This window comes from Tachypleus tridentatus, chromosome 9 (genome assembly GCF_004210375.1).
Source record: "Tachypleus tridentatus isolate NWPU-2018 chromosome 9, ASM421037v1, whole genome shotgun sequence".
Classification (NCBI taxonomy): domain Eukaryota; kingdom Metazoa; phylum Arthropoda; class Merostomata; order Xiphosura; family Limulidae; genus Tachypleus; species Tachypleus tridentatus.
In genome coordinates this window covers 126,209,459-126,233,862 of record NC_134833.1, presented here as the reverse complement: position 1 = coordinate 126,233,862, position 24,404 = coordinate 126,209,459, and the positions used below count along the sequence as shown (strand labels likewise).

General features: G+C 33.1%; 1 protein-coding gene across 1 annotated transcript in view; it reads right to left on the bottom strand.

Moving 5' to 3' along the window:
* The window catches only part of Cdc27 (cell division cycle protein 27), a 113,814-nt gene that overhangs the window by 25,410 nt on the left and 64,000 nt on the right, over positions 1-24,404 (bottom strand). Inside the window, exons 8-11 of the mRNA XM_076457093.1 lie at positions 22,560-22,701; positions 21,451-21,572; positions 17,328-17,614; positions 8,369-8,541 (exon numbers count right to left, since the gene is read on the bottom strand). Of these exons, the coding sequence (XP_076313208.1) occupies positions 8,369-8,541; positions 17,328-17,614; positions 21,451-21,572; positions 22,560-22,701 (724 nt within the window). The remainder of the gene's footprint in view (positions 1-8,368; positions 8,542-17,327; positions 17,615-21,450; positions 21,573-22,559; positions 22,702-24,404) is intronic.

The window sequence follows — 24,404 nt, the reverse complement described above, 5'->3', positions numbered from 1 at the left end:
AAATAAATAATATTTTTTCTTTTACTTTGAATTTAATGACTAGATTTAAGAAAAAGTTTCTTAAATTATTTAAATTAACTAATAATGAACTTCAACACTGTATAAAGACCATAACATAAATACTTTCAAATTGCAGTAATAAACAAGTTCTGAAATCAATCCACTGAGTAAAAGAAGATGAAAAAAAAACTGGATGGTTATGAAACTATCTACATGATAATATTAAGTTTACAGCTATCACTCTCATCTGCTGTCAATAACATATATATAATTCAAAGAGTTAAATATGAAAAGGATCATAACCATGTCTTATATGAGTGACTACCACAAAATGAATTAAAACAATCACCAATATAGTTTCTCCATTTCCAAAATCAGTTCTTCAGCTTTTGTTTTAGTTAGAGATCAAACAATGTTAAACTTTCAGTGGTAAAGGAAAAGTCACTCATATGAAGTTTTGGTTTCAACTGATGAAAGCTATCTTTTAATTCAATGGGTTCACTCATCAGTAGAATGGTTTACTATTCAGATTAACTTCTGCCAAGTTTAATATGCCACATTCTACCATAATAATGCTGACATTAATGGTAAGATTTTTTTTATGAAAGCTAATTTTCTTTACACAGTAGAAATAGTCATTTAGAAGGCAATAAAACTTTGTGTGCTACTTCTTCCATTTGGGGTATTTTATAAAACTTATGGGGCCATCTCTTCTTTCCAAGTTTTGTTGTAACAAAAGGTTCTTATGGCTGATACTTCCTAATATGCTTTTTTCAAATTGAATTAAAGTGATAATAATAAAAATAGGTTATTTCATTCTGCTTATTCATATCTAAAAAAAATAAAGGGATACTTTTCCCCCTAAAATAATACGGTGAGATAACAAGTACCTTTTGAAAGGAAATTACTGTTTCTCTATGGTTACAGCTAGATCAAAAATTGGTTTAATTAATGTGGGATATAGGAAAAAGTTTTAATGATCTATTCTTTGATAGATTGTTCAGACAGAGTGTTCATGATGAAACTTTGTAAAATAGACGGCAACTGTCTGTTGTGGAGACAAAAGTGTAGAGAACGATGTTTTGAAGACGAAAGATGGAAGACTTTCGAAAAACCCTCTATACTTGTGTCTCCACAATAGGCTGTCCATTCTACAAAGTTTCATGAAGAATTTATCTCTCACATGATACATGAACAACTTAGGGTATTGTATTTACTAGCCCCGGCCCCAACAAAAAACAACAAACAGTACCAATTATAAATTTATTATGTGAAAATACTCACGTAATAATTAATAATACTTTTGAAACTTAAATGTAAAGGTTAGTAATATTATTAGAAGTATGGACCAATAACTTAATTCCTCTGTTCTGAACTAATTTTTAGCAACAATAGATTTATTATATATATCATTACTATCCTGTTAGTTGCATAAAAACAAAAAAGTACAAGTCTTTGAAGCTATTATATAAAGTAGACAAATTCAAACATTTTTTTTTTTTTGAGGAAGTTTTTCATGTTACAGCCATACACTTCAATTTAATAGTATTGCTTCATAGGATTTGAGTTTAAATCTAGTGCTAATGGAGAAGTACAGATACCTGGTTCAATTTTGAAGTATTACCTCTTAGAATATGAATTTAGTTCTGAAGCTAGTGGAAAAGTAAAGCCAACTCACTTCAGTTTTCATATATAAGATGCAAGATTAATTCTGATTCTAATAAAGAAGTTCAGATACGTCATTTCAATTTTGAAGTATTATCTCAGAAGATATAAGCTTAGTTTAAAATTACAGTATCACCTGCTACGCTAAGACACTTCCTTAAATTTGTCTTAAAAGTTGGAATAAAATAAATGCACACAATACTTTCATTTATGAATAATGAAATTTTACAAAATATATAATGGATACAAACATTCTTAAGTAGGATTTTCAGAAGATTAGTAGTTCTTTTCTAGATCAACATAATTAAAAAAAATGACTAAGATGGATTAACTACAGTACATTTAATTTTTCAGCCATAATGTTCATAAAGCTCCTTTTTTCTTATATTCTACTTATAATATCTGAAGAGAAAGTTAACAAATGCTAATTTCCTAAAAATATTTTTTTCAGCATCCACCAAATACTTTCAAAGATTTAGTAACAAAGAAAACATGATTATATGCTGTAAAGAATCTGCAAAGTTAGTTATACGTTCACCAAAAAATGCATAAATATAAAAACAGGACAAGTTAAATCATAAGTAACACCAGTCTATTTGAGCTACTTAGTGAATATTTGGTATTTATATTTGTTTTACCACAAATTATACAATGTTTATTCATGGATCTTTCCAGACAAATTCCTTTAATTTTGTCTTACAGTTAATTTGTAAAGAAAGGAAGCTTTCCCTTCTTATTTATAGTTTTAAATTAGGAACATTACGGTGAATGTTCTCTTTCTCTCTCTACCAATTGCAATACCAATTATACCAATTGCAATTCTCTCTCTATCTCTCTCTCTACCAATTGCAATACCAATTATACCAATTGCAATTCTCTATCTCTCTCTCTACCAATTGCAATACCAATTATACCAATTGCAATTCTAAGTAAAATGATAACTTTTATCATATTCAAAGAATTATATACAGGCAAATTTTAATTAAGTTATAATTTTTAATGCAGAATATGACAATCTTAGAGCTTGTACACAAAAGCTCAAGGCAAGCTAATGTGTGTAGCACAACTGGGACACTTTCACACTGTACCAAGTGCTCATCACAACTAACTCTACCAAAGTTTTTGAACCAACACTGATTACATTCCACAATGTGTTTTAATACAACCCATGCAAAAGGAGGGCACAATATTTATATGCACACTTCAATTCCACTGAACAGGAGATGACTGCTGGTAGTCAGTAGGTCATAGGTCAACTCCAATCCAAAACCATATGACATCAGATATGTGTCTTCCAACTCACAGTAAAGAAGAATACCAGCCATCTTCACCTATATTCAAAAAGCATATGTGAAAAGTAGCTTCTGTTCTAACAATCCAGCATAGGCACATGTGTGCAGACTGAGTACACAACCAACACCAAGCCCCAGAAACCCGATATCTAGGCAATGGTAGGAAGTGTGGATGCAAACATGGTAGGTCAATAACATGAGTCTGGTCTAAAACCATTCAGTGTCAAGAATGTTTCATCTGGTCTGCAGTGAGAGGAGAATCCCTACAAATCATGTGTGAGGACTTGGGAGAGTCTGTCCAATATCAATCCCAACCCAGACCACCTGCAAACTGATATCTAACACTGGTGGACATATTTGGGCTAGTCCTATACCGATCCAATACCAGATTGCCCAAGAGCCAATATCTGGGCAGTGGTAGGATAGGAAATGCGAGCACAATATAAGCATATGAAGGGTGACCTGTGCTACACTGACAGTGTCACCACCTCCCCACTTCCTGCTGAATTGGCACCTTCTGCCCAGCTCCCACTTATTCTGTTCCAATCAAAGATAGTTCTTCATGGTCCACCACTCCCAGTGGTTAGGAACTAGTTAAAGATAAGGGTCTTCTCTGCTCCATTCAAAGAAAAGAAGGGAGAATTTGTAGGTGGGGAGACTAGGAGAAACACTTGGACTCTGTTGATCACCTGCTAACAGGTGGCACAAACCAGACAGAAAAATCTCTCTGGGCTCCAGTGACCATAGAAGAGTGTAAGAGAAGGACTGGAGAAAGGAAAAGAGCAGAGGTCTTCCTCAATGAGTAGCTGAACATCAAGAGAAAAAGAAGACCATGAGGAAGATGTTAAGAGTACAGGATGAGTTACTGCCAAAAAGATTTGAACAATAGTGACCATAAGTGAGAAAAAAATGGAAATATTTCAGAAAAGAAAGCAGCAAAAGTTGCAGGTTGCAATTGGCAAGAATGAGATTGTAGAAAGTGCAAAGGATGACACCAAGGTCACAGTCAAGCACAGAAGCAGGGCAAGGAGGGACTGGAAATGAGATGGAAAGAGCACAGGGGAATAAACACCTTGTATTAACAAGCCAGCAAATAGAGGTGGTCAAGGCCATACAATAACCAGCAAAGCAGACATTTGAAACTTGAAAAACAAGACCGGAAAATGGAAGGGGGATGTGTCTGATGGACCAAACATTGAAAGTCTTGCTCCCACTTGGGTAGAAGAACCACGTAGAAAGAACCTGAAAAGGAAAGAATTATCAGATTAGTAAGTCATGGTAAAGAGCAATGGACTAAACAAAACCTATGTGCACATGACAATGAAAGCCAGCCAGAGGGTATTGCCAAGAGAAAATGAAGATGTTCACTAGCCAGGACAAAAAGGAATGGCAAGAATGATGAGTGCACCTTATAAAAAGTAAAATACCAGACCAGGTAGTGACAGCCAGTGATGAGGTATGTATAACAAATGATCAGAAGAGACGATGCATGTAACTGATAGGATAGTTATGCAAAATAAGTAGAGTCCTCAAAATACCTCCCCTAACAAACATTCTTGGAGAAGAGACATTGTATGAAAAAAAGAGTTCTATCTTGGCTAAGAGAGGTAGTCCATAGCCCAGTTCATAGTAACCAGTATAAGGCATGTGGGAAACTGACCTGATGAAGCTTGAAAGTAAGGAGTTCTGGATCCGATCACCGAATAGTGTTTCACTGAGGAACGTCCAATGAGCCATTAAAATAGAACCTAATAGAATGAGCCACTATAAGAAGTAAGAAAATGATCATGCACTCATTGTCATTATCCAGAAAGTTGGGCACATGAATATGGGATGAGGACCTAAGATAGATCCATGTTCTAAATGGAAAACAGACTGTCAAAGATGCTTCCTAATCATAGGAGGGAATATATGTGAAGAGGTGTACACCCAGTTTAAGTGAAGGTAACAGAAGACAGGTGGTGATAGGGAATCAGTCCAGCTACCCATATAAAGATTAGAATGGGTAAGAAAAAAACTACTGAGGAGTTGCATACGAGTGTGAACTAAAGGAAGAGTAGTCTGCATGAAGCCATGGTCATCAAGTAAGAAATTGTGCATGCAGAATGAAATGAACAGGCTCTAACTTCAGTGACAAGAAGACCCATTTCTAACCAAAGATGAGCTGAAAATGCCATCACAGCCAACAAGAGATCAACTGGGAGTAAGGAGTTGAAAGAAGTGATGATCAACACAGTTCCAAAGAAATGTTTAACAAGGATGGGAGGGGAGGAAGAATACAAAAGAAGGAATAAGGGGTAGAAGAGAAACATTAAAAAGTGCATGGACAAAAAGTAGAAACAACTGAGCGTGGACAGAACATGTGACCACAGACACCCAAACTATGACTTGTAGGAACATATTTGATGGAAACAGCATTAATAAATAAAATGGATATGATGCCAGGTAAGAAAGATAAATGGGAAACAAATGACAGGGAATGAAGGACAAAGAAGAGTTATAGTGATGGAGAGTAGGGTTGAAGGTGGTGTACAAACAACTGATAAAAGTAAGTACAGGTAATGGGCAGCTTCAGCCTGTGATACAAAAAAAACTAGCAAAAACGAGTATCCATTCCCAAAAACTCTAGAACAAGAATGTGAGTTAGCAGGAAAGTTGTAGGGTAAGGAGTATAGTTGAGAGGTGAAGGGAATGAAAAACACCTACAAAATGAACTGGAGCAAAGTGGGTGCCTCTTACTTGAAGTACAGATATGAAGGCCATGAAGTGTGGTAAATGATCAGGGAAACACCAAATTATTAGGTACTAGATGGTGAAACCAATACCAAATGTCCTTTCCTTTATCCCTAAAATGGCAAGGGCAATCCCAAATGTGAGAATCTCAAAAGGGAGGTTGCAGAATGACAAAAACCAAAGGATTAAGAAGTAGGGAAACTGAAAGGTACAGGTGTAATTTTGTAGATACAGAATTGGTCAAGAAATGGCAAACAAAATGAATTAGGGTCTGAAGCTTAAGTACCTGGCAGTAGAAGAAAACCCACTATCCTAACCACATCTCACATTGTTCCTTCATAACCTGTGCGAGTTTTATAGTCTGAAGGAAAAAAAGGAGTAGGAGGAATATAAGTTCCCTCATTGTCACAAACTTGCTACACTGATAAAGAAAAAATACAGGTTTGATGTGTTCAGTGCTGAGTAATAGAGTGAAGAATACAAGTGCAAAAGTAATAAGGCAGTTAGTGTGGAGGAAGGTTGTGTCACTTTTCTATTGGTGGAGATATTTTGCTGCAATGTAACGTCATCATGCAGTAGCAAAAATCATGATAAATTTTGTGAGCTCACGTGAGAGTTGCCTACAGGCTTTTAGCATACAAATCTCTGAGAAAAATGCCAAGAGAAAATAGCTTTTGTGTGAATAAGTTTCACCTTGAAAAATAACACTTCAAATTTAAATGATATTCAATTCATCAAGATGTGAATTCTTAATCATGGGACTAAGCTAATAAAATGTTCTCTGTACAATTGTTTTATTGATAAAACTACAACTTCAAATGGAATATTACAAAAAATGCTATGATACATTTTACTTTTCATTCCAGCTACATTAACACAATTTTACTCTGTTTTTAAGCTTTGTTATTAGCTCAAATATTATACAGCTTATTTTAACTCATAATAAATCAGTTATATCATCAGCTTTTAAGGAATTTAACCCACAGTACTTTCTCATTTTTAAAGTATAAATATTTAAATAATCAACTATACAAGCATCTCCACTTACTCAAAAAAACAAAACAAACAAAAGTTACAAAACTGTCCTGCTAGTTCATCTAACTCTAGATAGACTATATAATAATAATGAGAAAAACAAACAAAAAAGAAAACATTTCAAATATAATGAACAAGCATAACCTTGTTTCTTACAAAATTGTTTAACAAACCCATTAAATACACTAGAAGAACACATATGGTTAGCAGAATAAATCAGTGACTATAATTTGCTACAAGAGGAATACATAGTTTAAAGTAAACAAAACTCACGTAAATTTCAAACAAAATATACTTACAAGATGTATGGTCTAAAAATCTCCATACTGTCCTTCACAGTAACATGTTACATTGGAAATTACACAGTTGGGAAATAAAGTATCATTGAAGACATCAGAATGAATGCAACTGTTAACGGAGGAAGTATTTCTTCGGGCAACACAAAACTTACACATCTGATAATATCTAATTACCCTTAGCATTCATGTTTAGAAAAAGCATAACATACACACCTATTGCAAACTGGAAAAATTATGATAGTACATGTAAAAGCCATTTGTTAGAAGATGTAACAAGCCAAATAATAAAAAGGAATAATTAGTTCGTCTACAGATAAAGGTAGACAAGTTCCTACAAAGAAAGTTTATACATTCAAAAATTGTATACAGAAATTATTTTAACATCTGCTACAGTAACCAGACCAACATCTATTAGTATTGAGCCTCGAAAAAGGTCAACAGAAGGTGAGGGAGCCATTCCCAAAACCAGTAACTTAGGGTTATTTCAATTGATCCTAATGATTAAAGCTCAATACAACTTTTTAAAACAACAACAAAATATAAATCATAATATGATATTATGAAATCAATATGGATTATACAATGGTGATACCATACCATGTATTATACCATCCTTCTTGTATTTACTCTTATTGCAATGACATTTTTAATTTGAAAGTTCACATTAAAATCATTTCATAATGCATCATGCTTCAAGTTCAACACTGCATCTTTGAACTTTACTGTACCATCAGATGCACAAAATATTAAAACTAATAATTTCTTATGTACCACTTAAATTCCTCTTGTTGAAGATAACAACACTACTGTGACTGTTATTTTGTTTCATTATCAATGCAGTAATCTATTGAATTGATGTGTCAGATCTACTAGACTATCTTTGAAAAGCTTTTTCCAAATCCAACATGGACCCAAGGTTTAGCTTTATCTGTACACTTAAAACATCCCATTTACAACCAGATCTAAAACAATTCAAGCATGTTTCGCTGCTATATCATTTCATGTTAACTTTTCCATGCTGACTTTCGTGGTCTCAGGTCAGGTCATGGGTCTGATACAGCAACCTAAACTTCAAATATAATGTCAAAGATCTTTTATGTCTAATCAAAACAACCTAAGCCTTTCCAAAATGGATCCACATCAAGATGTTAGATTAGCTCAATGTGGCAGTTATTAAAAGTAAGAATTGGCTAAAGGAATGCTATACAAAATTTCATACCTTTACAAAACATTGAATTTTTAGGTTTCCATATCATAAAACACTAACTACCACCAATCAACATAAAAATAGTACATTATTATCTCTCACTCTTTGATTGAGTAAAAAGCTTAAGTTGTTCTTACCTGGCTGTAATCTGCTAGTTCAAAGTATGCTCTGCCTAAAGTAGCCAACACCCATCCTGTGTTATAGTGCTGAGGGGGAAGAGAATTAAGAATTTCTATAGCTTTTTTACAACAATAATGTCCAATGTAGAGCCTTGCCCAGCCCATGTCTTGGAGAAGCTGCATTAGTCCTTCTGTAAGAGATGAGAAACTTTATTTATTGAAGTTCTCAAAACCACAAACCAAAATATTCAACTGAATACCAAACGAAATTGAAACAATGTTTAATAATCTAACTCATTATTTTATGCATGAAAAGTTATAACTTATTCTTATACAGCTGCTATAGAAATTGTAATAAACTATAATATTTTGTTTATAAAGTAAACTTTTCATTTTAATATAAACATAACTGATTTCGAAAACATGATTCTAAAAACATTTTGGAAAAAAAAAGTAAATATCATAAAATAATGCTAAAATTTTCAAACAATGTACTTCCATGTGACTATCAGATGAATATAAAGATATTACAGGTGGAAACTTTATTTACATAACCTATCTTAACACCACACAAGATATAATGTCTTAAACTGAAACACAGTAAAGGTTTGGTTTGTTTTGAATTTTGTGCAAAGCTACTCAAAGGCTGTCTGTGCTAGCCATCAATAATTTAGCAGTGTAAGACTAGAGGGAAGGCAACTAGTCATCACCACCCACCACCAACTCTTGGTCTATTTTTTTTTACCAATGAATAGTGGGATTGACCATCATATAATAATGCCATCACAGCTGAAAGGATGAGCATATTTGGTGTGATAAGGATTCAAACCCAGGATGTTATGAGTCGAATGCCTTAACCACCTGGCCATGCTGGGCCTAACACAGTAAAGAGCACTTGCTTTTATATACACAAACTCTTGACATTTATTAGTGAATATACATATGACCTGCAGAGAAGTTCAAATATTTTCCACAACATACCAGGCTGAACATGTCAGAGGTGACTTGCCTTTTTATACATAATGTATAGATTTGAAGGCAAGATTATAAATGATCTGCATATTCGAAGTGCTGGATTATTCAATCATTAATTGAAGTGCCACTGTATTAATACTTGGAGAGTAAATTCTGATTTTTACTCAAATAGTAGCTCATACTAATCTAAACATCTCAGGCTTTTTATGGTGTTTGTGCAACTATCTGACCATTCTTGGACTTGAAATATCACCTTAAGGAGATAAATCTTTCTTAACACCCCAAAGTTGAAGAAAGTGAATGGCAGACTTAGATGTGAGTTTGGATGTGAATAAATGCATATACTTTGATTTTTAAACTCTAGTTTCATAAATCAAGCTTAAACAGCAGGTTTACTTGTACAGCTACATCCTTTACTAAATTACACATTTTAAATTCTCACAATTTTAAACCCTGCAGTTATCTGCTTGTCTTTCAAACACAAAGCTCTCTGTTTCTTTACTGGCTTACTGGCTGTTTGAAACTAAAATATTGTCTGACGTAAGGAGATTCTATTTCATTATACAATCTTATGTTTGAATGTTATAATTAATAAGTTTTGAATACCAATATGTTAATATAATTTAATATTCCCATCTCAAAAAGAATGTTTCATAGGTTCTGCATCACCACAATCCTTCAGTAAATACTAATTCAATTTGGCAAGGCAATCACAATATGTACGCCTTTTTGGGCTGTCTCCATCCACATAATACATATGCATTCTTATCTGATGAAAACATAACCTTTCTCACTGTAACAGTATTTCACTAATGAACATCCATTCTTATTACAATGTATGGCTTGCATATAATATGCCACAAGTAACTGATAACAGCCTTCTTAGAAATTGGTTACTGACACTAAACCCTAAACTTTAAACACATTTTTGGTAAACCTATCTCCTTCTTGTGTTTCAAAACAGATTTCAACAAGTGACAGTTGTGATCACACCTGGTAGTTAGAGAATGCTGTTTGGGATACACCAACAATTTGTTAAGCTTTTAGTATTAAATACAATGGAGATAATTCTCTATAATCATCCACCTTTTAAAATTTGTTAAATCCTTCTTGAAAAACACATCTGGAGTTGAATTTACATCATAGAGAGCTTACCTTTTGCATATAAAGGATTTGTAAATTCAAAGTTACTGAGCTGTCCATTTATTTATGGAAAGAGATACTTTTTCCTTAGTATCTTGATTATATTGTCTACTTGTTGGATAATAGTGAGTATTTAGTACAGCATAAAACTGAAAGGCAGCATACATTATTAATATAAAACACTACTCAGGTCTGTGATTGGTGGAAAATAAGCATCATTTACTTACTTTTGAAAATTATTGTGGACTATGCCTTTAATATTTTGATTCAGGAACTCTATACTGCTTATTAGAAAGAATTATGATATGACGCAGTGATGACACATAGAAGTTTCCATTGTCACGATGTGATGTCTTGAATTTTTATGGATTTGGAAAAGCCAATAATGTATAAAAACACCACAGTTAATCAGTTGGTTAGAGAAACAACCAGTCAGTGAATAATTAAATATTTTTAATTTTATTGGTAAGTTAGGCCTATCAAGGACATTATAATTCCAGTTGAAGAAATATATTGCTTTCTTTATTGTTACATGAATTGGGCTTTGCATTATTTTTACCAAATATTTAAACACATTACAACACTAGCATTAGTAGTGGGATTACTTTGGTAACAATAAAATAGAACATACACTAAAATTCAAGATGATGACACATACTAGAAGAGAAATCGAAAATTTGCTGGAGATGAAGAACCAGTGGAAAAACAGAATTAAAAGAAGACCAGAAGTAAAGAAATAGGCTACTAAAAGCAAACCAAGAAAATATTAAGACAGGAAACTGGGAAAAGTTATAGGAAACTAAAGGAAGATCAAAAATAAGTTTACAGAAAATTAAAAGAAAGCAACAACAAAATGAGAAAAATGCAAACTAAAAGAAATTAAAAACATAAATATGGTTTAAAAAAGAATTAAAATAAAAAATAAAAGTGATTAAAGATGAAGAAGCTACTGGAAACAACAAAACTGAAGTAGTCAATAGTATAAAAATATATCAATGAAAAACAGACTTAATGATAGAAAATGACATTAATGCTGTACAAAATGAAATCAACAAGAACAGAAAGATTATAACAAAATAAATAACAGTGAAAAAATATTAATGACAGAATAAAACTTTTTTTACATATTTGTTAATTTGAGAATCAGACCAGTGACACTACTTCTCTCTGCATCTGTCCAAGATTTCTATCCTCAAATATCTTTGAAATAAAGTTGTTGTTTTTTTGTTGCTGAATTTTGAAAAAAGCTACTCAAGCACTATATGCATTAACCAAGTCTAATTTAGAAATAACAGACTATAAGAAAAGTGGCTAATCAACACTACCCATTGCCAATTCTTGGAGTAATTTAAATGAATGGCAGGCTTGCCTTTCACGTTATAATGTCCACACAGCTAAAAGGGTAAGCATATTGGTAATGGGATTCAAACCCGTGGCACACACACACTGTAACAACCAGGCCTAAATATGAAATATGAAAATACATTTGGTCTGCAACTATTATCATAAATTTTGTTCCATCTGTGATACAGCACCTTTCTGGATTGCTGCAGGTATATCATTATCTCATCATGTTAAGAATTTGGCTGCAGTGTTCAACAACTCAGAATAATTAAGAAACCAAGAAACTATGACAGAAAGGTATTAATGGAAACATAACAAGCTCAATTCAACTTAAGTTCCAGAGTTATTGACTGATTGGTGTTTTATGGTGTAAAACAAAGAGACTATCTTTGCCAAATAAATTATAAAAATACACAAGTAAAATATCATACAAGATAAAAGTAAATTAAGTTAAAAACCAAATAAAGTTCCAAGAGCAAGAAAAAACAAACAGAATAAAAAAGGCCAATGGCCTGTAAAAATTTAAAACACAATTAAATTGGACAGTGTCACCATCATCAATGAAACTGTTCAATGTAAGGGGTAAATCCATGGAAAATACATGTCAGAAATACAGTAAAATGTGGGCTATTGTGACTTGGGTGTCAAATGCCAACTGGCAAGAAGCTAAGCCTTCAAGAAAGGACTGTAGCTGATATATGGGACTGGCATAGCAGTGACAACACCAGAGCAGATGGACTTAGCTGCAGCATCAGCAAGCTTGTTCACACAAATACTGAAATGGCCAGGTATCAAAAAACAAACTGGATATTAATGAAAGATGAAGAAAAATGGGACATCAAATGTTGAATATTAATGAGAATAGAGTAATAACTAACATTAAATTAAGCAATACTAGGGCCAGTAGAGAGCTAAAAGAGTCAGTGTAAATAGTACAATAAGTGTGATACATAGTTTCTACATAACTCATAGGAAGAGAGAAATGGCATACAACTCAGCAGTGAACACAGAAACTGTACAGGAGATCCTATGAGCAGCCATCCAGCCACAACAAACCATGGAAGAGTCTACAGAGTCACCTGATTTTGATTCATTCATGTTGAAAGGAGTAGAAGAATGATTCGAAAGAGATTCAGCAATGAGGAAATGATAGTACCAATTAGGAATATCCACTTTCTTAAGGTGACCTAAGAAAAAGTCACATCAAGGAATGGTAATAACCCATGGTGGAATAGGCTGATCACTGAGGACAACAATGTTATCCAATGCCAGACCAAATTCAACCAGTTGCACCTGGATATGCAGGCCAAAAGAAGAAACTGCAGCCCATTTATTCTGAAAGAGCATGACCTACTGAGAAAGAAGGATAAGATCCCAGAAGGGATGCTGTGGTAAGAACATTAGGATCAAAGCTTAGTAGTATGTTGTAGAGAAAGACCAAGGTTCCTGGCAGAAACATAGATTAAAAACCCATAGTCCAGCTTGGATAAAATTAAGGCATAATATATCTTGAGCACAGAACACTGATCTACTCCCCAGGAAACAGAAAGGAAGACATGAAGGATGTTCAGTGCTCTTGAACACTTGATGCACGACTGCTTTATGTGAAGAATTTTTAAGCAAGCTTATGGTCAGAGATAGACCCTAAGAACTTTGCCTCAGGAACCAGAGGAAGAATAACACTGCTGAGATGAGTTTGGGATCAAGGTGTAGGCCTCACTGGTACCAAAAATGCAAGCAAACAGTTTAGGAAAATAAAAAGATAAACCACATGCAAGATCCACTTCAACAAACAACTGAAGGCAGTTTGAAGTTGTCGCTCAATAAACCTTTTTTTCCAAAACCAACAAGAGATGTAGAAGTTGTTAATACAGAGCCTGTTTGCAACAGTAGGAGAAAGTTGTGCAGTGATGGCATTAATCTTCACAATGAAAAGTGTTGAAGAACTCCAAGTTCCTGTAGAAAAAAATGGGAAAGTTGAACCTACATGGACCTGGAATTTCCTGTCCAGTAAAAAGTTCTGAATAAAAATTGACAAATGGTCACACAATCCATGAGTGGAGGGCCCACAAAATGCCATACCTCCAACAAAACGTTGTAAGTTTTCTCAAGGTCAGAGAACACAGAACCAAATATTCTACCTTGAGGAAGGCTTCAGATCAAATCGGGTTGTCTATGGTGGACAGCTGTCAATGGAGCCCACAATGGGTAGGCAAAAGGAGGTTTTTGACTAAAAGAACCAAACAAGATGAGCATTAATCATCCTCTCTAAGACCTCACACAGACAACTAGTCAAAGCAATCAGACAATAATGAGAAGGAACCTTGGGATCCTTCCCTAGTTTACAGAAAGGGAGGACAACAGCCTAGTGCCAAGCATAAGAAAAAGTATTCTCCTGCCAGATTTGGTTATAACTCTCACAAGAATAGTAAAAAAAGCAGAAGAGAGATGATCCAGCATCTCATAGTGAATATCATCACACCTAACTGATGTACTGCCAGATTGACAAAGATAAGTTTGATTTCCACCAGTGAAAAGGAGCAATTATCATTGTAGAGAATATTGGTGTAAAAGAAAAGAGGTGATCATTCTGCCTGAGACTTAACGGCCAAGGTAGAGGAAGAAACAGAAGTGCTGGGATGCACAAGAAAAGTTTTCACTGAGAGTGTCAGCAGTTTCCTGGCCAACAAGGTGGAAACAATACCTCCTACTGGCCCTCTGAATCTTGTTCCATATCACTTTGAAACTGGTGGTAGAAGAGATGCTAATTATTCACTTAATCCTATATTCTTTTTGGCTCTAAGGTCTGATCTGCTGAGCCTTGGCATGGACCCACTGGAAAACAATATGATCCAAAATAATGGGATACCTCAGGCCCATTTCACTATGAGCTAGGATACTGCAAGAAACCATGTTGAAGTTCTAGGTATAGAACAAACAGCTACTTTGAACAATGCAGTCCTTAATAGGTGGTATACTAACAACAACAAGATCAAGTTCTAAAATAGGGGTGAATGAGAGCCAATTGGCCAATTGTGCAGCAACATATGCATGTGATGGAGTTAGGGACAACTTTCAAGTCTCTAGATAAGAAATGTTGTTAATTCTTTCTAATTACTGTACCTCTTTCTCCTCCATTCACTTAGGGCAAGATCAACAGTAAGATTGGTAAGAATCACTACAATTAACAGAGTAAAAGTCCAGTTTGCACTAATAGGCATAATGGTCTTTGCCACAAGGAGCAGTCACAGAACCATGACAAGATGCCTTTGAATGACTGAACTGCTGGCACTGGAAACATCTGAGAATATATAGCCATACTTTACAGTTCAGATAGCCTACCATGAGAGCAGCATGTGAATGTGGTGATGTAAATGTCAAAATGAGAATACTGATAGGTAGCATAATTCCATCTTTATGAATGGAGATACATCTCACTGCAGAAACGTCTTGGTTGGAGAAACCAATGAAAATATCAGATTCAGAGATGTTCTTCAAATCCCTCCCAACAACAATCCGTAGTGAGAAATTCAAAGTAGTGTGGACAGTATATCCCTACTGACCTTCAAATTCAAGAGGAGTTTGTTGTGTTTTGGATAGATGTTTCCACTAAAATGTCCTCAAAATATAGCAAGTTCTTCTAATCGCTTCTGAAGAAAAAAGGGAGCCATTTGTCCTAATGGTTTCTCTGATAATGAGTGCAATATGAGAAAATATAGTAAAGGTGCAGAATAAGGTGGATACTTCTGTTCAGTCTTCAACATGTGGTCATTTGGCAATTAGATGTTTTACAATTTTTTTTTATTGGATTTGAGGGATGCATAATGAAAGGAGAAAGATTGAGTGCCCACTGTCCCTACTCACCATGGAGTCCTAAGAGGTAATGTACTATAATGACAAATAAGGACACTGCAGAAACACCAGGGTTTCATGACCCACACCCATGTACACAACACCCATTGAGAAAGTCCAACACAAGTACTCAGGTGATCTCAGCCCAACAGGACCAGCCAACTGACCCTGGACACTCATCTACAGAATTGAAGGCCAAAGTGGTATGCTGGTATTGGACCCCTCAACCACCAGGAACTTCCCCTCACTTATGTATGTCACCATGAGGGGTAAACATGTGGGTGTATGTTCAGATTCCACATAAGGTAAACTGAAAACAAAGAACCTTCCCTGGGAGGTCCCCTGACCATGTACATGAATCTACCTCAAGGGGAAGTTCCAGAAAGAGTGGACTGAATAAAGAAAAACATGTTCTTCAATACACTGCCCATTTAAAATTACTAGCCATAACAATATAAGAAAATCTTCCATATGAAAGCTGTGAACTTATGGAAAGCCTTGCCAAGTTATATTAACCAGATGCTTCATAAGAAGTGATGGATTCATTGGTCTGTAATCAATTCATAGATGAGGATATGTGAATTAAGCTTAAGTAAGACAAATTTACATCTTTAATGGAAACTATCCATTTAGAATTGAATCAAATAGTTACAATTAAAGTGATCAATCAGGAACTACACTATAGAAAATTCAACTCTCTACAATGAAGATGTAGAAGGACTCAATTCCTTACACAACTAGTAAATCAGAAATCAAAAGACAAAAGTTAACTCAATTTCAACATAAAAGAGCATACATACTATGAGAAACCACTAACGAAAACATTTACCAAGAGAACTTTTGACTAAGGATCAAGAAAGTAAGCCATAGGGTGTTTCAACAACCCTAAAGGATAACAGAAGAAAGAAGCTGCTGTAAGAGCACAAAAATTATGTTTGAGAAAGTAACAGAATATATGTAAAATGAAGTAAAAAATGATACACTTTAAAATAATGCATAATGGACTTGAAACCAGGAATGAGACACAAAAAAGTAATAATTTGGTTCCTATAAGTGTAAAACTTATTAAGGTTCAATATCAAGGGGTTGTTTAGAAAGTAGCTGGATGGGTGAAGAGATGGAGAAGCAAGACATAATGGTGGATAAACAGAAGATAGGTGGTCAAACCTGAGAGATAAATGTGTTGAGAATGGCAACAGAAACTGAACAGTGTGGTATAAATAGTTAACAGTACTAAAATTAAGTTAGTTACTTAAAAAAATAATTTAATCATGAGAGCTGTCTGATCTACGTGATTGTTTATAATAATGACACATATTACTGTATATTTATACAGCTTTACGATATACAAAAACAAACTATGAACATTAATGCACTATAATTACTTATACAACCAATTTTATTTTTATTTGAAATGTTTTGTCACCTTGATATATCATAATGCATTAAACTACACTTATTATGGAATAAATTCAGTCAGCCTATCAATATATTTGAGTTTTGTTTTAAAATGTCTATCTTTTTGTGGAACTCTATTGCCCAAAACATTAAACATTTATATATACATGTATTCATAGACAAATTTTTCAAATAGTCTGTGGAAAGAAACAATATACATTATTTATTTTTAACTTTCATGTTAATTAAATTTTGAAATGCTTACCTGCTGAGGCTCTCTGCATTCCTATGGCTGTTTGAGCTATTGAATACAGATTGGCTGATGTTTTGTTTTCTGACTGGTTTTCTGGCTTATTTAATTCATTTAACTCACATTCTTTAGACTGAGAAAGAGATCCTTTTGTGGACTTTGCTTTTGTTTTTTTAGATGGAGCTTTGGCTGAGACAAATCTACTACTTTTGTTTGATGTTTTGTTATTCTCTTTGACAGAATTAGAACTGCTGAAAAGTCGTGAACTTCGTCTTACACTATTGAGACCACCAGGTTGAAGACTAAAGAAAAAAAATATTTTGAAAAAAAAACTGCATCTATCAAGAAGCACATTAAACAAATAACTTTTTTTTAAACCTACATTTTAAAATTAACAGAACAAAATGAAACCCATCATGCTATGCAAAGTTGAATTTCATTCTGTTTGCTATGTTTACAAAGTTTCATTTCTCTTTAACATACATGATAAACATCAACAATAAAATATACATTTCAGTAAATTTATTAATACAAGTTATTCAGTCTAATTTCAAAGAATAACTTTCTAGCTTCATCCAGGTTGATTTTTCTCTATTTTTTTTTCTCTAAAAAACCTTGCACTTATGCAAATTTCAGTTCAACCACACTTAAATATAAGAAAAAAAAAGTGTTTATTACATCAACAAATGGAATAACTTTCCTAATTTTCATTAATTGTGTATTTTAGCGATGATAAAAAAAATCAGTTTATCAACATGAAACCATGTGGTCATTCAGCTTTTACTTTTGACATGAAGATTCTGCCAGTTTGCACACATTTTGCCATTGTTTGGGAAATAAGTCAAACTAGAACTTAAAAATGAGAGTGATCGGCAGTGAGAATGGTAGTTGAAATAGTGCTAACTGAATTTTTGTGGTATAGAACTTTTTTCTGAGAATTACAATGAATTTCAATCCTTAACTGTCACGTACCTATTACACGATGCAAACATTCTCTAGTAAAGTTAAGGAGAAATGTGCTTGTCATACCACTGTGAGACCTTGAGTGAATAAATTTGCAACAGGGTTACAGTTTCAGCATTACTTAACCCTGTGGCTACCAGTAACATTTTAAAACTTTTTTTTTTTTTGCACATATCACAAGTTACTGAGTTACATTCAAAATTTAATTAAAATCACTTTACTTTCATTGTATTTTAATGAAATTAACATTATGTACTTTATAATTAACATTATTATACTGTTTAAGTTTTAATTTTTTTAATTTTAATTTTAAATAAAGTTTTTTATTTAAAAAACAACAACACTAACACAATAATTAAAAGCTTCCAGTTTGCTTTCACTTGAAGAACAAGCAACTATAAAAAATGAACTTTAAACCACAAGTAACATCTATGTTAAAAATGTTTTTCTCGCTGACAATAAACTACATGTACATATGGTTCATTTACCAGTAACATGATACACATATCTAGAAGTGGCCTTCAAAGCAAACAGTTGAATAAATTCCTGAGTTCAAGCTGAGCCACATACATTTGCAAAGTAGAAGCTGTTTTGATAAAATTTTTTTAAGTTGAAGGGCATGCTTATGATCAACAGAAAGAACAGATTTTGTTTTTGAAGGCCTTTACTGTAACAAGAAATGTGCATTTACATATCTATATTAAATGAAGTGAAATGAGTCTACTTGTGACAGCACTGGCAATTTTTTCTAGTCTTATATGCATTTGTTTGATAGACAGACTGCATTTAGGTTTTACTTTTATATATTGAAAGGTTTAACAATTTTTGAAATTATTCTGAACTTTGAATCCTTAAATCAGCTTTGATATTGCACTGCAAATTGATGATAACAGCTATAGTTACGATGTAGAGAAAATGGCAAACAAAATGTAAACATTTACCTTCAAAACACTGTTCTAAAGATTATGGAAGTAAAATGTGAAAATGGTAAGATAAATATAATATTCTTATGCTTCAAATAAAAATCACTTTGCAGATGAACTATATAGAATTCAAATGCAAATAACTACATTAAATAAATTTTTGTTTGGAAAAAGTACAAAAGAATCAATATTAAATTTCTTGTCAAATTTCAAAAATTCACCCTCTAGTCTTATTTTTGCAACAAAATATGACATGAGTGACATTCTCTAATAGAGAAGGCAAAAGTTAAAATATGTTATCACCGCCTTCATGCTTTCTGTTCGTGCAAGTATATTATGTGTCTCCCAGATTCTATAACAAAGGAAATAATAAATCTAAGTCCTAAAACCTACAGTGCTGTATCAATTACACATTTCAAATTATTTATTATTGGTCAGTATCAAAATACTTTATGATGTAAGAAATGACTCACTCTTCTACTACAAATGTCTTTATCTTATATTCAAGTCTGTTGATTACCATACATTATTTTACCAAAATCCAATAGGACTGCAGACTAAAACAAGATTTCATCAGTATAATAACCGTTTGCTGTGGTACTTCTGTACAATCCTATTATTGTGGTGCTTAAAAATACATATACCTGTTGAAATGTTACGCTCTGCTTTATTAAAGCTCTCACTAAAAGCTATGACAAAATGGAATACATCTTTTCAGTCATGATAGGAAGAAAGATTTGCAGAACACATTTTTATTAAATACTTTCCAGTTTTTTTGTAAACCCATGAATCAGTATGTAGTCAACTACGAATAATTAATGAAACTTTTAGGTCCTCACGTTCTCAACACATGATAAATGCTTAGTAAAAGTGTTTATTTCAAAGTTTCATTACTGAAAATGCTAACATTCATGATTCTTCCAGTTTTTCCATCTTAAAAATTCTCTTTGAGTTACTTCTATTGTTGCTCATGACATTTAGTAGAAACTTTGGGGTGGGGAATGTGTTTCAGCCTGACATCATTACCAAAGCTTCTCCTTTTGCTTAAAATATAGATGCTATTTAGCAAAACATTTGAACAGCATAGTGCCATAAAACTACTCCACCAACAACAACAAAAAACATATTATGGTAATTCACATAATTTCAAATTATTGACAAATTTCATGTAACTGGTGCATGATTTGAGTGCTATGCTACCATATGTTTATGGATTGAAAAATTATTGACTAACAGGGAGAAACTTGAGTAACAGTAAGATACCAAAAGAAGAAACCCTCATGGACAATGAATACCTCATAAACTTGATAAAGAAGAAAAGAAAAACAAAATTAAAAAGCAGAAAAAAAACTGCACAATCATGTACTCCTTTCTCAAAGGTATCTCTGAAAATGATACAGAGGATATGTATTGTAAAAGCAAAGATGTTTCAGTAAATACCAAGTTCCTAATCATAGAAAGTTAAACATAGTCAAACCAGCAGGAACAGTCTTGAAGCTTATGATGGTAGGTATCTAAAACAACTTTTATGTACAAGTTTGCAACAGCAGGTGACAAAGGAAGAGAAATCAGAAATGAATGGATAAGGGAAACTGAGTAAACTGGCAGAGAGTAACAATGGTGGGCAAGAAAGGCATACAGATAGCAACTGCATGGATTTAAAACAAGAACAAGTCACAAAGGAAGTGAAAAGATGGAGAAGAGAAAAATTCAAAGAGATCTAAAGAACCATGCATGGGAAAGAAAAGTATGAAAAAGACTATTCAGAGCAGAGAACAGAGCATCAAACCAGCAGATACATATTTATGAATGAGTAACTAATTAATAATTAGATTTAGATGATTTTAGAGGCCACAAACCGTGACAAAAAATAATTAACAACTACAGACTGGAAAATCTCTTACACTATGCTTCAGACAAAACTGGATATACTGCTGTAATGCATATACACTATAAAGACTTTTCTAACAAGTTTCAGCTACAGAGTCACTGATTTACAGTTCACAAAGTTAAAGATCCTTTTCCACTCAATCTGCCAAGTCTTTGTGATGCTTGCTTGTTAAAATACAACGTTTTACAACTATTCATTATATTCACAGCCAAAGAACTTTGCTGGTTATACCACCAACTAGATCTCAGTCTATAACTGTTTAAAAAAGGTTTACAGAAATTATATAGAATGGTGATTAATTTTTTTTATTTTCCAGTTGTAGAGTAACACAAACTTTGTACTGCAAGTCTAGATGACCTACCTCGGCTGTGGTGACGGCGTCTGAGATACACCTAATGTAGTGTTGTTGTTATTGTTTCCAGACTGACCAAAGATTTGGAACTTGGAAGGATTAAGTGTTTGACGACTTCTTGTCATTGGTTGCTTTAAGAAAGTGAAACAGAATTAAGTACTAATATCAACCTGGTCATTAAATAAGTTAGTATCAGACTAACAAATGCATTTAAAGATTAAAATTATTTTAGCATTCACCATTATTACAACTTACGAGGACACAACATGTTTGTAAAATCCACTCTGCTAAATAACGATCTATAGAATTAAATAGTCTTTTCTACGTAAGTCCAAATTAACAATGCAAGATTTTCCAATTATCATTTATGTGTATAGAATTAATTCTTCAGTTATTTCTCTTTATTTTTCTGATAAATAATTTGTGGTGGTAAGGAACAATTTACTTTTACCCACAAAAAATCTTAAAGTAAATTTGTCTGTACTGTTGAAATATGAAAATTCAGTAAAAAGCTACATCATTCTTGTGTATTTATTACCATTGATAAGAACGTTGCAAAACCTTAAGCACTTTTTCAGAAAACATTTATATGTAAATTCTACTCCCTACTTATAGTTTATTTTGAAACTTCACCACATTCTGGCAACAAAGAAAAATGAGATGAAGATAGTCCAAAGACCAGGAAATACATGCCTACATTACTATAATCCTTTAGGAATAATAAATGTCCATTTCTTATATAAATCTAAACCTTTTTATAGTAAATGAGGTTATAACATTAAAAAAGAAAATGTTTTTATTATCTCCTTTTCTCATACATAAAAACATACACAAAAATTAAAACGATTAAGCTATACAATACTTGTGTATTTAACAACATTGTTACCCCACAGATGTAAAGAAACCAATGGCTTAACTAACATACACATTTTTATTTTGTTTCATACATGTGACAGAACACTTATAAATTGGTCATAAAAAAATCTAACCGTATACAAATAACACAAAAAGATTTTAAAAAATGTGTGTAATTATCTGTTCTTTATCACCTATACCTCTTCCATTAAAAACAAGGAGAAATGTTTAATTACGATATAAAACTAAAAGCTCTTTCTCACCTTTTTGGTTGGAGCTCTTAAATCAATTGACTGTTGATCTAGTAATGTTGGTGGGGAAGGAGTAATGTAGGCCAAGGTCCTGTTTCCAGCACTGGCAATAGTTCCTATTGGACTGGGGGTATCCAGTGGTAGAATACCAAAACTGTTAATATATATATATATATATATATATTAATCTAACTACAAGTATAGATGAGTGGGAAATTATTTCAGAGGAATATAGTAGTTTGAATTTAATGCCAAGTAACACAATAATTATACCCATGTCAATTCACTGTGTAAAATAAAACTTTTGAAAACTATAGCTTTATCCTAGAATGTTTGAAAATGTTTAAAAAATGGACAAAAAGAAAACTACAAAATTGTTTGTTTATGGCAAATCTATTACTTTCTTACTAAGGCTATCTACTTTGATTAACTCTCTCATTATAATCCTCCAAAAGCTGAAAATAGCAAATGTGTTGGGGGATGAGTTTCAATTTTATTTAATATACACATCCAGAGTTTCTTTTATTAAGAAGCTTCTAAGACAGTTTTTCAAGTTGCATTAAGTAGAAAACTCGTAATTTGAGCCCATGGTTCTTACTGCACCTTCATTTTAAAAATGTAATGTTATTTTTTCCATTTTATTACATTTCATGTGTATACATTGCAGAATTCTGTAGAAATGCCATCTACAAATAAGATGCTTGGCTTTTCTGAGTGAAATGTGATGATAACACTCAAGAATAAACACACAAATAACTAAACCATTATTATACAATGACTAAAACTCACTCACCAATTCTGGCAAACAAAACTTCATGTGAGAATTCATTTCACTGACAAGATGTTGCACCAATTCAAAGGCACAAACAATATACTAAATTCAGTTAAGTTATATCCAATAATAAAGAAATAAGAGTAACTGAAATTCCCTGATAAAAGAAGTCTGAATGGAGATGTCACTGAAAAACATGACTCTACTGGAGGTGTCATATGCAAGTGCTCTCCAAAGGAAACAACTGGCAGTAGGTGTGTAAGAAAAGTATGAATATGAAGTCCAAGACTCACAATCACTCGATGATTGATTGACTGGTTATGTAAAGGACTGGACATAGCAGATGTCTATGTAAAAGCTGATGTAGAAGAAATGGAGAAAATCAGTTAAAAAATACTAAGGCTAACTGACAATCCTGTTCAGCACTACATAAAGGTAAAAATGAATGACCACAAGATCATTTTTGGCTTGATAATTATGAGAAAAAGATGTTTCACAAAAACAGTATTCACCTGAATGCAAAATCCATTAAGTACACCAGCAGATAGGCAGATTAAATTGCCTGAATAGATTGACAAATAAGGACCAACACTACCATAACACGATCTCCCAGCATGATGTAGACTACATGGATTAAACCTCAAAGAAATTTTAATATTGGTAGAAACATTTACATCAGCAGTGATTAACGTTGTCACCAATATTCATAATAAGCAAAGTTGGTAGCATGGCTGTCAACAAGAAAATATGATTCACAGTGAGAAAGCAGAACTTATGTAAGACTTCTGAAAATATGTACAATAAATCACATAAAAAGTGGGAAAGTGGAGATGTACAGGTGATCTATACTGCACTAACTACAATGAGAACTTTGAGTCATACAGTTGTTGACAACAAGATATTAAAATCATTAAGGAAAGGCTTTCACTTTCTAGACGAAATTCTACCTGATTTGAATGTGTGCTTTTCCAACAATATAAACAACAAATAAGAAATTAATATCATGTCTTTAATAAATATTCCATCACTTATTATAATCTCATTCCATCCATAATCAATGTTAATAAAAAAACAGGGTTACCAAA